This window comes from Rhinolophus sinicus, chromosome 2, assembly GCF_057876585.1.
Source record: "Rhinolophus sinicus isolate RSI-liver-muscle chromosome 2, RSI-T2T, whole genome shotgun sequence".
Taxonomy (NCBI): Eukaryota; Metazoa; Chordata; class Mammalia; order Chiroptera; family Rhinolophidae; genus Rhinolophus; species Rhinolophus sinicus.
The window spans coordinates 40,762,113-40,778,143 of NC_142502.1; the positions used below are offsets into that span (position 1 = coordinate 40,762,113).

The 16,031-nt window shown below is 36.9% G+C and overlaps 1 protein-coding gene across 3 annotated transcripts in view; it reads right to left on the reverse strand.

Moving 5' to 3' along the window:
- DSE (dermatan sulfate epimerase) overlaps positions 1 to 16,031 on the reverse strand; it is a 58,153-nt gene that overhangs the window by 26,074 nt on the left and 16,048 nt on the right. For all 3 annotated transcript variants that reach the window (XM_074333467.2, XM_074333468.2, XM_019741364.3), the window contains exon 2: positions 5,923 to 6,391. In XM_074333467.2, the coding sequence (XP_074189568.1) occupies positions 5,923 to 6,338 (416 nt within the window). In that variant the 5' untranslated portion in view covers positions 6,339 to 6,391. The remainder of the gene's footprint in view (positions 1 to 5,922; positions 6,392 to 16,031) is intronic.

Consider the following 16,031-nt stretch of genomic DNA (forward strand, 5'->3'; position numbering starts at 1 on the left):
GGTAAGAATTTAATACGCAGTCTGCTGCGAATAAAAATATAATTACTTCTCTGTCCGAAAGTTCAACTTTCTTTGTTTCCCTCCCTAGTCCTGATTTCCTGTAGCTCTCTGGCTCCAATGCAAGAGTGAAGTAATTTCTTTCCTCTGTGATTTATTTTCTGACGACAAGTAAGCAAAAATACCATAAAGAAAAGGGGAAAGAATGATTCACAATGACTACTTCTCAAAAATACAATTCTATAGTGACAGAGTAGGTAAAACGAAGTACTGTGCATCAAGAAACTTAAGAATAAAGCTGCATGTTCCTACATATTTCTGTGTCATAGTAAACTTTTTAGTAAAACTATGTGCCAGGAACATAATGCTAAGAGCTTTACACGCATTATCTCATTTAATCCTTGGAACAACCTTACATGGAAAGAACCATCCTCATTTAACAGATGCAGAAACTGAGGTTTACAGAAGTTAAGGACTTGCCAAAGGACGCCTGGCTAATAAAATGGCCGAGTCAAGATGCAAGTGCACACCGTGCCTTCAAAAACCACTATGCTAGGTCTGTTCCCCGGGTTTCCGATGCTTACACTGAAGTCCCCAAAAGCGTGCTGCTTGGAAATGCACACGGGATAACTACATGCTCTAAACTAGAGCTCGAACAACAAATCCTTTCTGCTACAATCCTATCTTAAATCTCTTTTAAATGCATTCACCTCTTCATATTATTAACTAAAATATGGTCAACCTAATTGCCTCTTTCTTAAGTGATTCAGGATCTGTAGTGTTTTCCAATAATCATTTGAGTGAGTTTTGTTGGTTTGGTTTTAGTTATAGAAGATCACTGTAAGAACTTGCCGAGGGGTGTAATGCCAAGCTCATCACAACTCATCTACCAAGACCTACGCTGAGATACACAGCGTATAGGGAGGCTGCCTGACAGATATGCAGCTATTTCATTTTTCTGCATATGCAAAATTCTACTGAAGGATTAAGCTAGACTAAGACAAAAAGTGGTCTCCGGCTAAAGCATATGTTCATCCCCTCCACCTCCAATCTGGCTTTAGGGAACTTTATTTTGGAGGTGCTCTATCCAAGGATGTTATAGTATTCATTCATTCATTCATTCATTCATTCATTCATTCATTCAACAGAAATCTCCTTGATGTGGGGAGATACACACAAGCATAACAGACATGGTCCTGCCCTCAGTCTTGTCTGGTGTAGAAAGAACAGCACTGTGCAACTCATATATGCACTGTAAGGACATTCCTGAGACTATTGCGAAGGTTCTTCACAAAAACCCTACGAGAAATTTCTGATCCTTGGGTCAAAAATAGTAGCTGTTGATCCAAGATCTATTTTTAATCCCATGGACACTGTATACTTGAAAACTATCTGAGCCTACTTTCTTTGCTGCTAAAAAATTCAGGGCCCACTTGTGGCCTCCTCGCGGTATGTAAGATGCATTTCAGCAACTGTCTCGTTCCCAGTCTGGTTGATGTCCCTAATCTTTTTCTCCCCTCTTTTCTTTCTCAGCTACTTCAAATTTGAATCTTGTATTTCATGCTTCCTTAGTCTTTTGAGGCAAAGGCACAGTAGAAATAAGTATAAAAAAGTAAGTAAAAATATACTTACATGTTAAAATTTTAGGAAAGTGGAGTAATAATATGTGCTGACTCCAAAAACTCAGCCTAGAAATTGACTTTATGGAAATGCCTCTTAAATCTCTACTAAGAACCATTTTCACTATTTTTGTACCTTAAGGTTTAAGTTCTTCAGGCGGGGGCGGGGGGACTGGTGAAAGATGTTTAGTTATCTAGAGTCCAATTGTGCTCTTTTTCTTAACTATATAAGAATTGAATACACAAAGCAACCATTTATAAATGAGAATACCCCCATGTGCCAATTGGCATTCAGAGAACTTGTTCCAGTGACTAGGTGATATTGTATAAAAAATGAATTCACTTTAACTGCAATAAAATGCATTTTCTATTCTTACCAGCCCTAGATTTATGATCTTAGCTCATTAAACATTCTTAAAGTGGTTGCATACTAAATTCTAATCAAGCTTTTACATAACACAGAGCCAACTGCAAACCAAAACCTAGCTCTCATTTGGAAGATGAGATCTATAGGGAAAAAAAAAGGCTTAATTAAAAATCAAAGACTTTGTTTTATTTGTTGTGCTAAAAATAATTTCCCATTTTATACGTATAGGTTAAAATAATATCATTTTAAATTTATTTTTTAGAACTAAAGTTAAGAACAAGCTTAAATTACTCTGTTATTTTTATGGTTATGAAGAACATATGAGCATTAGCAGAAGGCAGAAAAAAGGAGAGATAGTTTCTAAGATGGGATGTGGGCATCTCTGCAAAAGCAGATAGATAAGAACATAGATAAGTCTCATCTTCGCCAAAAACCATCATCATTATCAATCTATCTGGTTTCCTTTCAACTTCGTAGTGCATTATATCAGATGGAGAAGATCAGTACAATCAGAGATATTTTCCATTTACCTTCTCTCTTACAATGGCCAAAGAAGAGTCTTAAATAAGTAAATCTATAGATGAGATCTTTCAGCTCTTTATTTACAAAACAATCACACGAACTGAACCACACCAATCAATCTGTATTCACGTATATCTCAGATGTACATGTTTCTAATACCTGACAAAAGACATGTCATTGTTACTTGCCCCTAAGCCTTCTTCAGTGCTGTTAACATCAGATTGTTAGATGCATAAAAGAGGGGGCCCAAGGAAGCATCACTGAAAGTTTTAATGGAACAAAGCCAAAAGGAAAATTTTACGAGTTTTAAACAGATGTTCTAGTTTTGAGAGCAATTTGAACAAAAATGAGTAAAATCTCCATATAAATTCCAAACAAATATTATTTCCTTAGAGCCTACATACACCAAATTATAAACCAAACAGAGTCTAAGTGCTCAGTAACTAACAGTAATAATTATCATTATTGCCATTATTCTTATTTATTGAAGGCTTATATGGGACAGGAACTGTGCTTAGCACTTTACATTGTCTCCTTTAATCCTCCTAACAACTCTATGAGGTGGATACTGCTGTGACTGTCACTTTATAAATCAGGACACTAAGGCTCAAATTAAGTATTAATAAATTAGTCTGAAGTAACACAGCTGAAGAGTGGGGAGCTGGGATTCAAACCCAGGCAGTGTGACTGCAGAGCCAGCACTTTCCTACTGCACGAGAGTGTAGCATGATACGAGCCTCTAAGTCACGAATGAAAACTTAACTTAGGTGCAAATTTTAAAATTATCGGGCTATTTCTTCATCTTTGAATCTCCAGCACCCAGGACAGTGTATGACATACAACAGATGCTCAATAAATGTTTTTGATTGAATAAGTCAACGAACACAATTTAGTCATTGGTTTTCAAAAGAGTAGAAATGTTTTTCAAGGAAAATGGCAAATGTATTCAGCCTGATGATGCCATTATACAAAGCTTTTATTAAATTTCAAAATACTAATTATTGATTAATAACTGATCTTTTATAAGTAAGTGCTAGTCTTTTTTTCTCTGAAACCAAATATAGGTGAACTCTCTATCCTAAGACAATGACAACACCTACAATATACTTCTTTGTATATAGTGGGGACATGATTTAGTTGATTTAAACAAAGATAGGTGAACTATATAAACATTTAACAGTATTATAAGTTGTCAAAAAGTGATTATGTTCAACTACAAATTTAAATGAAAATTTAAGTCTAGGGATTAGGTGTGATAGCTTTTAGAAAGTTAAAATATCCATAAAATCATTAAAAAAGCATACCCTCGTTAGTAACAGTACTTGCCAAGAGAAAATGTTCCAGTAACTCAAATTTTTATGCTAGGATCACTTCTGGAACTATAAACTAGATGTAAAGATAAATTCTCAACTCCGGACCTTCAGTTTCTAGAAGGTCAAGTGAAGAAAGTTAACTGTTTAGCTCTAGTAAGTCACAGGTTGGCTTTTAGGTTACTGGATAACAGCATAGAGTTATACCTATTTTTATCGGTACTACTATGAATAAAGAACTAGTCCTCTAGTAAATTTCTACACATATCCAATAACCTGAAGAAATGATGTGAAAATTATCACTTTTACTTGAAGTTATTTATTCTCCTTTCATCACGAGTCTAGTCCTCTCTAATAATAGCATTCATTCAAGTTGATATTTATATGCCTGAATGTTTTATACCATAATAATAAAATTGCACTAGTCTTGTGCAATTCTCTTAATGTTATTGTACTTGTATTTAAAAAAAGCTCCATTAATAAATGGTATTTCCCGAGTAATCTATTCTTTTATGAGGTCAAATAGATGGCTTTTTCAGTAACTATCTCTCTGGAATATTTTCATCAGCATCTTAATCTGTCAAATTTCACTAGGTATTTTAAAAAAGGGGGGGGCAGGGGTTAAAAGAAGAAATATCCTTATAAGACAACCAAGGTTTTTTTCTAAATAAATATGGTTGCCATTTTTAACTAATTGCACATGCCAAGTATTATAACATCTGATATTATAATCTGGTAGTTGCAATATTAAATAAATTTTCAGACATCTCTTGTTTTCTTTCTCATGTCAAGACTAGAATAAGATCAATTAATTACTACTGAAACTACAGCATACATGGCTCAGCTGTATGAAACAAAATAAAAACGGTTCTTTTCAACCTAAAATATTGCAAGCTTCAAAATGACGATACATACCTAATCAGCATTAAAAACCAGCTCTGATATGGATTTACTGTTAACTCTTCCATAATCCTTTTTTATTAAGAAATTCTAGAAAATCCTTCAAAGATTTTGGCAGAAATTTAGGGATAAATTTACATATTGGCAGAAATTTAGGGATAAATTTCTTTATCATATTGGCAGAATTCAGGAAGCTTGGAAACTATCATTCTTCACCTCAATGAAATCTAAGATGTAATTCCTGCAAAATGTAATTCATCACAGCATTAAATGCATTCACTGATTTTTCTAAACATTTAAAAATGAACTCTCTCCAGCCCTACGACAAGTAGCAGCTTATGTAATTTTAAAAGAATATTTCATATAGTTAATAATGTTTTAGTGCAACTGAACCATGAATATGTATTAAAACACAGTTTAAATAAGAATACCCAGAGTCTCTAATTTAATCAATTCATCCATCCATCCATCCATCCATCCATCCATCCATCCATCCGTCCATCCATCCATATCTTTTTGGAAGCAGGTAGATGCATTAATTATAAACAAATAATATAAAGTTAAGCTAATAAAAAAGAGACAGGAAGTATGTTCTCTTCTTGAGCTTTTGAAAGTAACTTATTACATGAAAAGAATTCCTCACATAAACTACAACACTGATTTTCCTACACGTTTCGGCAATTTGCTGGTAATTTGATAAACTCTTGTTCATAAAATGCAAGTTAATCTCATCACGTTTACTTTTAGCTCCTAATTGTCATAAAATGCAAATAAATCTTAATTTCCTGCTGACAAAAAGTTTTAACCACTTGGGGGGGGGGGGCATCAATCACAACCTAAGGCTAGATGATGGTCATATATGCTTGTTAAACAAGGCGGAAAGAATTCTCACCAATCAAAATGGTACTATTTACTCAATTCAACAAATTATTTTTTCTTCGGTTAGATTGCATCTAAATATTTTCCTTCTAACTTTAAACATGGAAGTTACTAGGTCTTTTCAAACTATGGACCATTCATAAGCCACTGGCAAGAGAAATAGCAAGTAACCCCTCCCCTTCACACACACACACACACACACACACACACACACACACACACACACCAAGTATGTAAAAAATCTGGCCTCTATGAGTTCATCGGAATATGAGTACGTTTCTTTAAATTGCAGAGTTAATACAGTAAGAAGAAAAAGACAAAAATCTACCAACTAGGCTGCGCTGCCATCCTCTCCATGTAGTCTTTGGCCAGGTCTCGGGCTTCAATGTTCTCCGGGTACAGCACACAGAACATTGCCAAGGCACCCAAATTGTTGCCGTAAATTTCGTTCCAGCGGGCACTGTACTCCTTGGGATCCCAGGGCGGGAGGTACTCCAAGGGGCTGGACAGCATGGTGTGCACGGCCTCGGTCAGCCGGGCGGCAATGTGCTCATGTGAGCTGGCGGCCCTGAGCTGGAGCTCTGCCACCTCGACCCGGGAGAAGTACAGCATTGGGTGGCTGTCATAGTTGGCATTGGTGAAGGGAATCATGACTTCTGGGTTCTCGTCGGTGATATAGGCTGACACAAAGCAAAATAAATATATGAAAAACACACTGGGAGCCCCCCGTGTGTGAGTCCTCATCGTGACATCAGATCTCCAAATCTCCAAGGCAGCCAAACCATCTTTGAAAGATCCTACAGGAGGAAAAAACAAAAGAGAAAGATGTGTGAACCAAGGGAATATGGCAAAGTTGAAACATATGGTAGGTAGTGACCTCACTTACTAGGAAAAGTTCTAAATATTGAAAAAATGAAGCATCTGAATTTAGTTGTTTTTTTTAATACAACAAAATCTGAACTAGGAAGAAACGCAGTGAAACCTAGTAATTTAAAATTAATTAGTCAATTAAGCATGATATGTGAGACATGTATTCACTGTGGAAAACAGAACTTTGGACTTGGGAAAACGGTATACAATATTTGCGTTAAGTAGGGAAGAAAACTCTCCTCGGAATTCTTCTCACATTTTCTCACACAAAAAATGTTAGGTTTTATGGTATTTTTTAATGTGAAAACCACAATAACCAAAAGCTGGTGGTTAGATGTCATCTGGGAATGTGAATAAACGTTAGGAAAAAACAGAAAATCCTGTTTTTCTTTTCTTTCTTTTTTTTTTTTTTTTTTATGGAGGGCGCAGCTCAGTGGCCCATGCGGAGATCGAACCAGCAACCTTGGTGTTGTCAGCACCTAGCTTTAACCAACTGAATTAACGGGCCACCCCCAGTCTTATCTTTCTTAACACAGCCTTCCTTCACTCTAACTTCTCCCCACTTCCAAACATTCTACATTCTGAACCAGGGGTTAGGATCAATCCACCTATAAGCATGTAAGCAGACAACGTATTGTGAGTTAACTATCCTCTTTTTGTCAACAGAAGAAGGTGGGGACAGAGAAGACAAAGCAGGGAACACAGCTGCCAGGCCTGTGCATTGCCTGGGCTAACAGAAGCAAGCGTGCAGTGAAAGACCAGACACAGGGCTGCTGGCACTAGAAACTGACGTGCCTTCATTCAGAAAATAAAATCCCAGAATCAAAAGGCTAAAATAACATGTGTGCATTTTCCCCTTCTTATTTCAAACTACTGTCTACTTTTTCATTTTGCAAATGGGATTTTGGTGTCATTCAGTAAGTCAGACAGTTAAACCAAGCTCACATATTTTCTTAACTACTTAACTTTCTTAAAAGTCCTTTTTTTCAGTGGCAGCTTTGCTCACAGGTTAAAAGAACGTCTTTCAAATGTAGAAACATTAAAAAAAAACACCCTCAGCTTAGTCCTAGTCTACGTCTCACATCTGGGATAAAGCAGGCATAAAAATCCCCTAGAGGGAAAGTTAGGGAATTCTTAAAATTCTTCAGAGGGGAAAGGTTATAGAAAGCAGACCAGAAAAAGACAGTTTTATGTAAATAATGAACAGTAGTTTTCAATTATTAAAGGGAGAAACTGGTGAAGAAAAATCAACCTCCACAGCTGAACACAAATTATTTTTCCAAGGAAAAACTGCCGCATCACATTCAGAAGAAAGAAAATTAAGGATTTAACACACATTGAGGCTCAATCCAGATTTTCAACTTGCTGTATCTCCGAGAGAGGCAATATGGCATGACTTGTGAATGCTGCCATAAATTCTAGTATTCTTTATATTTCTGAATGTGCTTTAGATTATATGTAAAATATATGGAATCAATGGCAGAAGTTTTGTAAAGCATTTTAGGTTTACTTCAGGAGTACAACTTAAAAAAAGTTAGTATAGCCATGCTAAATTATATAAAATAGAAATAAATCTTGGACTCTGCCCATATTATGTCTAGCACCCAAAGCTTCAAGGAGGCGGGCTGGATCCTTCAAGGTCAGAGACCTGGCCAAAAGAAACAACATTTTGTGGTTATGTCTGAGCAGGGGTGTGGTCTCTGGCAACACAGAGAGATGGTTGGGTCTGAAGTAATGCTCAGTTCCTACTGCCTCTCCCCACAGGGCTGTATTTCTTGCTCTTTCAGAGAACAATCACGCTAATAAAATTTTTTTAAAAGCTTGTATGTATTAAATCCCCAAAAGTCTAAGATTGGATGTAGCCATCAGTACAATTAACATTGTGGGGGTTCTAGGTATCTAGGGTGAGGATGGGTTGGAAGTTCCTCCTTTAACTGACCCCTACATGCATAGAAATGAAGATTTCTCCACGATTGGGTTTTGACTGTGTAGCTCAAGTCCTGGGTAGTATGGGGTAGCTTGGGTCGTGGGGGGATAGGTAAGAAGCTATGTAGAGACCAGAGAGTCTCCATCTCAGATTCTGTACAAAGGTGGTTAAGGCTGACTTGTTTACATTCTCTTTCTCCTCCCTTATGTATACCATGCCCCTATCCAGGCCCAGAGTCACTGAGACAGTCAGGGCTGTTTCAGAGGGTCCCTCACAATTCAGGACTCGCACTGTGAGCCCACCCACTTCTGCCATACTGCTTCCCGTTATGTAGGACGTGCCTGAGTATATTTAAACATGAAGAGTTGCTCCGGAAGCACAGAACCTCATTAAGATGTTGTTTTGGGAATGATGCCATCTCAATATGCCAACTGTTATTGAAGGTTCCCTAGTTATTACTTCAAATTCATATGAGGGTGTCAGGGCAGCAAGGCTGTTGAGTTAACGCACATGCAAAACATTAATTCTTGTTAGAAAACCATGTGGGCCCATGCAGAACCCACAGAAATTCTGCAGAATGATCATCTACGAAGACTGCCTAGGGAGAGAAAAGCCACAGCATTTACAGTGGCACAAATTTATGTGTTGCCTCCCTTGTATCACACTCAATATAACCAGCTCCGACTGCTTTCCCAGCTATGAAGCCTTTGTTGATCTACCCAAAGACCTCATTTCTCCTGTATCTGGTGCATAGCTGTACTGCATTAGACTGCGTCGGCCGTTTACATGCCCTGCCTCACAGAAGGTAGGACCATAGCTTCCTCTTCCCTTCATGAGGCTTCACATTGTACCTGACATATAAATGGCAGCTCATGAATGCCGGCTGAACTGAACTAACTCTTGAACTCAGGAGCCGGTAGGTATCATCACTAAAATGAGCAAGGAGAAACCTTATTCCCCCTTATTTGAAATCAAAGCAAGTTTAGAATTTTTCAGAACAAAATTCTGCTAGAAAACTAATGGAGAAAAATATAAGGCCTAGAAACTCCCATAGCCTATAAACTATTCAGTAGTTTTCAAAAAGAAAAAGGAAAAATATTAAACTTAAAGTCTAATCCAAACATGCTTTAGGTTGATATCAGGAAACCTAATTCCCTTTTATCATCTTAAGTTTTTCTAGAAAATTCTACCAAAAAGCCCCTATTTCCAGTCTAGGTTTTCCCCCTTTAACCTCTAACCTCAGAATTCTGTGGACCATTCTGTAAAGAGAACAGCTAAAATCAGACAAAAGGAGCATTTCTCAAGATAATTTTAGGTGGACTGCAAACGGACAGATTTTATGCTAATTTTATGTACTTATTTCAATGTTCATTAGGAAAAACTTTAACACATCAACAGATATATAAAGTACCTGTTTATAATACATTTAAGTTTAAAAGTTTAACAATAACAAAAGTAAGTGGATAAGGCAAAATTTGTTGAAGAAGGTGGTGCCTGAATGGCTCAACTTTGAAAATGTTGAGTGAAACAATGGCCATTAAAGGCTAGTGAGTTTACCAGAATGACCAACTCGGACGCCTAGTGAGTTTACCAGAATGGCCAACTTGACTCCGGCTACAGAGAGAGAGACAGAGAGAGAGAGAGAGAGAGAGAGAGAGAGAGAGAGAGAGAGAGAGAGAGAGAGAGAGAGAGAGAGAGACACACACACTTTGGACAAATTATTCTGTACTGTTCGATGTCCGTGGATGACCTCTCAAGGCATTCCCCTCTAGTTCACTGTTGCAAACACAGCACAGCACTGTGAACTCACTTAAATCTTTAAGTTGCAGTGCAACTTCAAGAGCATGGCATTTTCAACATGGCAAAATCACCGCTACCCTCAGCAGTTGCCTCTAATAATACGGTTTACCCGATATAATTCAATTCTCAGGATGTTTCTGAAAGACTCTACTGGGCCTCATTTCCCCTAAAAGTCTTTCCTCTTCTCCACTCCGAGTATAATACACTAGCTTTCCTAATCCGGTTTTCTTTCCCCTTCTTTTGTATTATTCTACACAGCTCAAAGAGCAAAATATTCCCAAATTTTGACCTAATCAATGAATACAATATAGTTCTTTAAGAATTAACCTGTCACTACAAGATAATACAGATAGCAATTTGACCATCTTTCTGCCTGTATGCCCTACATATATCTGCAGCACTCCTAGTTTGGCATTTTGCTTGGGCCAAGCCAAAGGATATAAAAAGTATTTAACAAGATGCTTGAATTCTAATTATCCTAAGTAGGTCCTCACACAGCAACAATAAGCAAACAATTATTTTGCTTTAATTCTGATTCCAACAATCCACTGCAGCTATTATGATTGCTGACACACAGAGAAATTTTGTGTGAAATGCTTTTCAAATATTTGATCTTTGACTTTACAGAGGCAAAACAGTATTAAAATTTACTGTACACTGTTATTCTAATAGTATCTTAGAGTAAACTTCAGAGGCTGAACTAGAACTCAAATCTCCTAAATCCTAAACCAATGTTCTTTCTTTTGAGCACACTTTTAACAACACTCAGCATTAAAGGTTCCACTTCTGCCATCATTACACAAAGAAAGCACAGAAAGAGTACGCTGAAAACGAAGAGTTGAAAACTAGATTAGTACACATCAAGTTTCCAAAATGAAGTGAGTTTCCAAATAGTCTGGGACTGTTTATAAATGAAACACATGGTAGTACAGAAATTATTCCAATTCGTCTGGCGTTAGAAAATATTTTTTAAAAAATAATTTTAAAAACATAGACAGTATAAGGATGGAAGAGAGAAATCACCCTGCAGAAAGTAAAACATATCCCAAATTAAGCTGGATTAAAGACCCTCTTCTGTGCCACATCTAAAGCGCTAGGCATTGTAATTAACATCGTGTGTGTGTGTGTGTGTGTGTGTGTGTGTGTGTGGCGTGGGGCAGACATGAGGGTAATCCCAGCTCTGCTGTCTACTAGGTTTGATCAACTGACTTCTGTCCTCAAAATCTCCATCCTCTCATCCATAAAATGGTCCCAACTTCCTGGGGCGATTAAATATGTGATGCACTTAGCATAGAACCTGACATGAAGAGCTCCATGAATAGTTGTTCTTTTTAATAAAAGGGAAGATGTTTCAGACACGCAAGATTACATTAACCTATCCATAAAATATTTTATTTGAAGAAACTAAATATCATAAGCAAAAGAATGAGAACCAGAGATATTGTCTAGGGCAAGGTCATGCCACTTCTTAGAAACAGTTGAAATTAGAAAACAATACTCCTGACTCTTTAACATACCGTGTTTCCCCGAAAATAAGACCTAGCCGGACAATCATCTCTAATACGTCTTTTGGAGCAAAAAGTAATATAAGACCAGGTATAATATAATATATAATATAATATAATACCTGGTCTTATATTAATTTTTGCTCCAAAAGACGCATTAGAGATGATTGCCCGACTAGTTCTTATTTTCAAGGAAACATGATATCAATCATAGTAAGCTCAACATTCACTAGAAAGGAAAGCACATGACCCTTGAAAGTTTTCAAGTATTTGTTGAAGGTTTTGCCCCCAAAGAAAAGAATAACAACTGAATAAACTATTATCTGAGTTTGATTGCTTCCCAAGCCATTGATTCTTGGTGTAAAAAGGGTGACTGCTTCTTATGTACATCTTCCATATTCTTTCAAAAGAAAGGCCAAGTGATATATGGGCTTGGAAATACAATCTCTGGCTGGGGAGCTGTTTCCTAGTAACAAATTTATATTATGGAAGGGATACGTGATTACTCAGGGCACATCTGCTGCCATTAACAGAGTTGATGTGTTAACCTCAGTCCCCAGTGTGGCCTTGGCTCAGTGTCATCAGTATCTCAGTTAAACACCCCAGGAGATGCTCTCCGATATTAATAAAAAAAGACTAAAACTCTCCTCCCCCAACACACATAAAACCAAACTGTTTGCTTTCATTTATAAGAAATACAATGATCAAGCCAATTGGGAAACATTTCTGGCTTTATTGGAAAACTACTATTGATCTAGTAAAATTACTAGATAATTGCCTGATGAACAAGGAATCAAAACAAAGGCGCTGGGAAGGGCTCTGAGCTTGGAATACCTCAACCAGTCAAGGTCACTGCCATAACTGCACTTGAAAGGATTGTCAGCATATGAGATATCATTAAAAATAAAAAATTAAAACTGAATTGTAACGATATTTAGTAAAGAGCAAAATGTACATCCTCCATAGCTCCTGCCACTACCCCACCAAGCTCAGCCCAAGGGTAGGTGTTCCAGGTTTCCCAACCCAATGGATGGGCACAGTAGTTAGTTATATTATTAGAACAGTCAAATACCTCCACACTAGGACTACGTATACCATATACATAAAACGCTAAAACAATCCCGCAGACCAGACAACTGAATGGGCCTGATATCATACCTTTCCCCTGGAAAATGCGTAGACCCGCAGACATTAGCATCTATGGCTTCCTTGTTCATGCTTCCATTAGTTCCCTCTGTCTTTAGGCCTCCAGTCTCATTTTAGGCAAACTCTGATGGCCTAAGAGCACTAATACATCCTAAACAAGCTGCCCATGTCCTTCTCTGATCTATTTTAGAATTTAACTCTCAAAGAAACCCATTTCCAAGTATTTGGGAAACATCTTGCCGTGGTCTCATACATGCTACCCTTACTGTTTCCACATATTTTAACTAATGGAATGTATACATTTTTAAAGTTCTCCTTACCTTTCTGTTTCAATTTTATTACATGTACACTTAGGATAATTTCTGAAAAATAATTTTTCTTCACTAGCAAAATAAACCTTACATGTTGCTGGTAAATTTTTGTAGTGAAATAAATCTGACATTATTCTTAACTATGTCAAATCCTAAGAAAACATATGGTTTGGGTACTATACAATCATTCCCTAAAATTATACTCCCTGATGTGTAAACTCTGCGGACTCAGCCAAAAAAGCAAATTTTAAAAACCAAGGGCTCTTAATCAAAATGAAAGTTGCTTTTACTGAAGGCTTATTGTTTCTTTATTTAAGGGTGAAATGAAATATATCTCCCTAAAAAGTCATTTCCAAACAAAAATCCACAATATGAAATTATACCATATGGAACCCCCAGGAATTTACACACACTACTGAGAGAGTAATTATAACCCTGAACCCACACAGCAAAACCACACTATGTATAATAATGGTGTTCACCAACTCCACACTCAACACTGGAGAAACTTTAGGTTAGATCTGTGCTTTGTGAAGCTCTGAGCAAAGAACAGTTCTATACTGTCCTCAAGAAAGTTTCTGTGAAGATACCACATTTTCTCATAATCTGAAGCTCACGTCTTTCTTACACCAACAATAATAATTGTAAAATTCCTTACATGAGAAGAATCCTTAATCTAAGTTATGTTTAAAATAGCCACACATATTTTCTGGTGTTAAGTCTGAAGGCTCCATCTCCCATTCATCAGAGACTACGTGAATGAGTAATTTAGTGGCTAGCAAACTGAGGCATAATTTACTAGTCGAGTTTTGCTTGGTGCACATTACTACAAAACTAAGAAACATTACAATCCAGCTTTTGAGAGAGTGGTTGTCTTACAGAATGTAGAAAGGAAATGAAATCTGCATCATTTTCATGGAGGCAAAGAAAAGGCAGAGTAGAAATTGGGGGGGAGGGGTCTATAAAGTCACTGATGCAACCACCAGAGTACTTCATTTTGCTTACAGAAAGGCTAAAAGAAAATGAAATGGTTAGACTTTCTAAGATAAGCTGTAAGTAAATTCTCGTTTATCTAGCAGTCTAACAATTGGAAATCTTCTGATTGGTGCTTCTTTATTATAATTTGAGTTGATTTTCTTAATGATGGTGTTAGACTACAACATCCTACAGTATTTTCAGAATTTTTTATTCTGATATTATATTCAAAATAATTTAATGTCGAGTATAATTAGTATATTTCTTTTTGGTATTCTGAATCTTTTAAAAAGTAGCAATTTATGCATACGTATTAAGTTTTCCAATGCACTGTTTTCCAGAATTGGAATAGCAATTCCCTATCCATGTTGGAAGTAAGAAATTCTTGTAAATATTAATTAACTAATTCAGTTATGTATTGAGCAGCTATTAAATCCACGAACTCTGCTAGGCATGAGGATACAAAGTAAATAAACAAACAGAAAAACTGTGCTCTCCTCTTAATATAGGATTAAAAAAATCTAAGAAACTGCTGTTTTTGAGGTTTTCAGTGTGTTTTTTTAAACTGCAGTAACTTGTATTACTCTATTAAATAGGAATTTCTCCCTTAGTTCAAAGCAATTTATTTAACCCACTATAACTGGCCCCAAAACAAAATAATAATTTTTTTTTTTCCAAAATTTTTCTAAATAGTAAGTAACCAGAGATGTTCTGGAAGGTTCTGAAAAACCACCTTTAACTTTCTCAGCAATAGCTTTAAGCATGAAAACGCTCTTTTCTGGCATTACTGGCTAAAAAAAATAATAAAGCATAGAAAAGAAGATGAACAGAGATAATGACACCAATAGCTAAATATAACATCATACAGTTTCAAATAACAGTTACACGAAACTATGAAATGCTAATGAAAACTAAAGTAAAATTTTTCTTCCTGCCATAGATTCATGAGGGCAGACTGGTGAGGGGGTTAAAAGGGCTACAAGCTCACCACTGCATGCTAACTATCTATACCTAGTCCCTCATTTAAAATGAAGATTAAAATGGTATTTGTCTCATAGACTGGTTGGAAGATTAAATGAGGTAACACCTACAAAAGCACTTACCACTTTCCTGTAAGTGTTACCCCCAAACGCAAACTATGGTCATTCACCTCAGAACATGATTAGTGGTTGAGGGCACAACTAGATACCGACTTCTAAGGTTTGGATACCCAGAGCCACCAAATCCTTAGCCATGTCCCTGTTTTCTTCTCTGTAAAATGGATGAAATAATTACACCTTCCTCGCAGGATTTCTGGGATATTAAATTAGCTGATACGCTTAAAGCAATAAAAGGGTGCCTAGGATTTACAAGGTGTTCAGTAAATGCTAGCAGTCATCATCTCAATGAGAACGCCAAGGTCATTTCCACTGAAGGGAAGTGTGCCATGACACCAGGAGGAAGCGCTCAAAAAAAACAGGTACAATGCATTGTGTATTCATAACCTTGCAGACTCTTCAAGAGCCTAAAAATATCAAATATTTTGACAAATATAAAGTATTTGATGCCAAGAGGTTTCTACTTCTTCCTGCTCAACTGCATATTTATAACTCTCAGGGTACATGTTCCAAGTAACTGAACACATCTGAGGATGAAAGAAGCCTTCAGATCTAATACTACTTCTCCATCACCCAAATTTATATAGACAGATAAAGCTTACTGATACATCATACTAATGTTTGTGTTCGTGTGTGCGCTTACACAGAAAAACCTCTCTCTCTCTCTCTCTCTCTCTCTCTCTCTCCCCCCCCCCTCCACCCCTTCTCTCCTTCCCTTCCCCTGCCATCCCTCCCTCCCTGAGCTGGGATATCAGTCTTCTGCCTGGGATTGGAATTTACACCATGGGCTTTCCTGGGCTCCACCT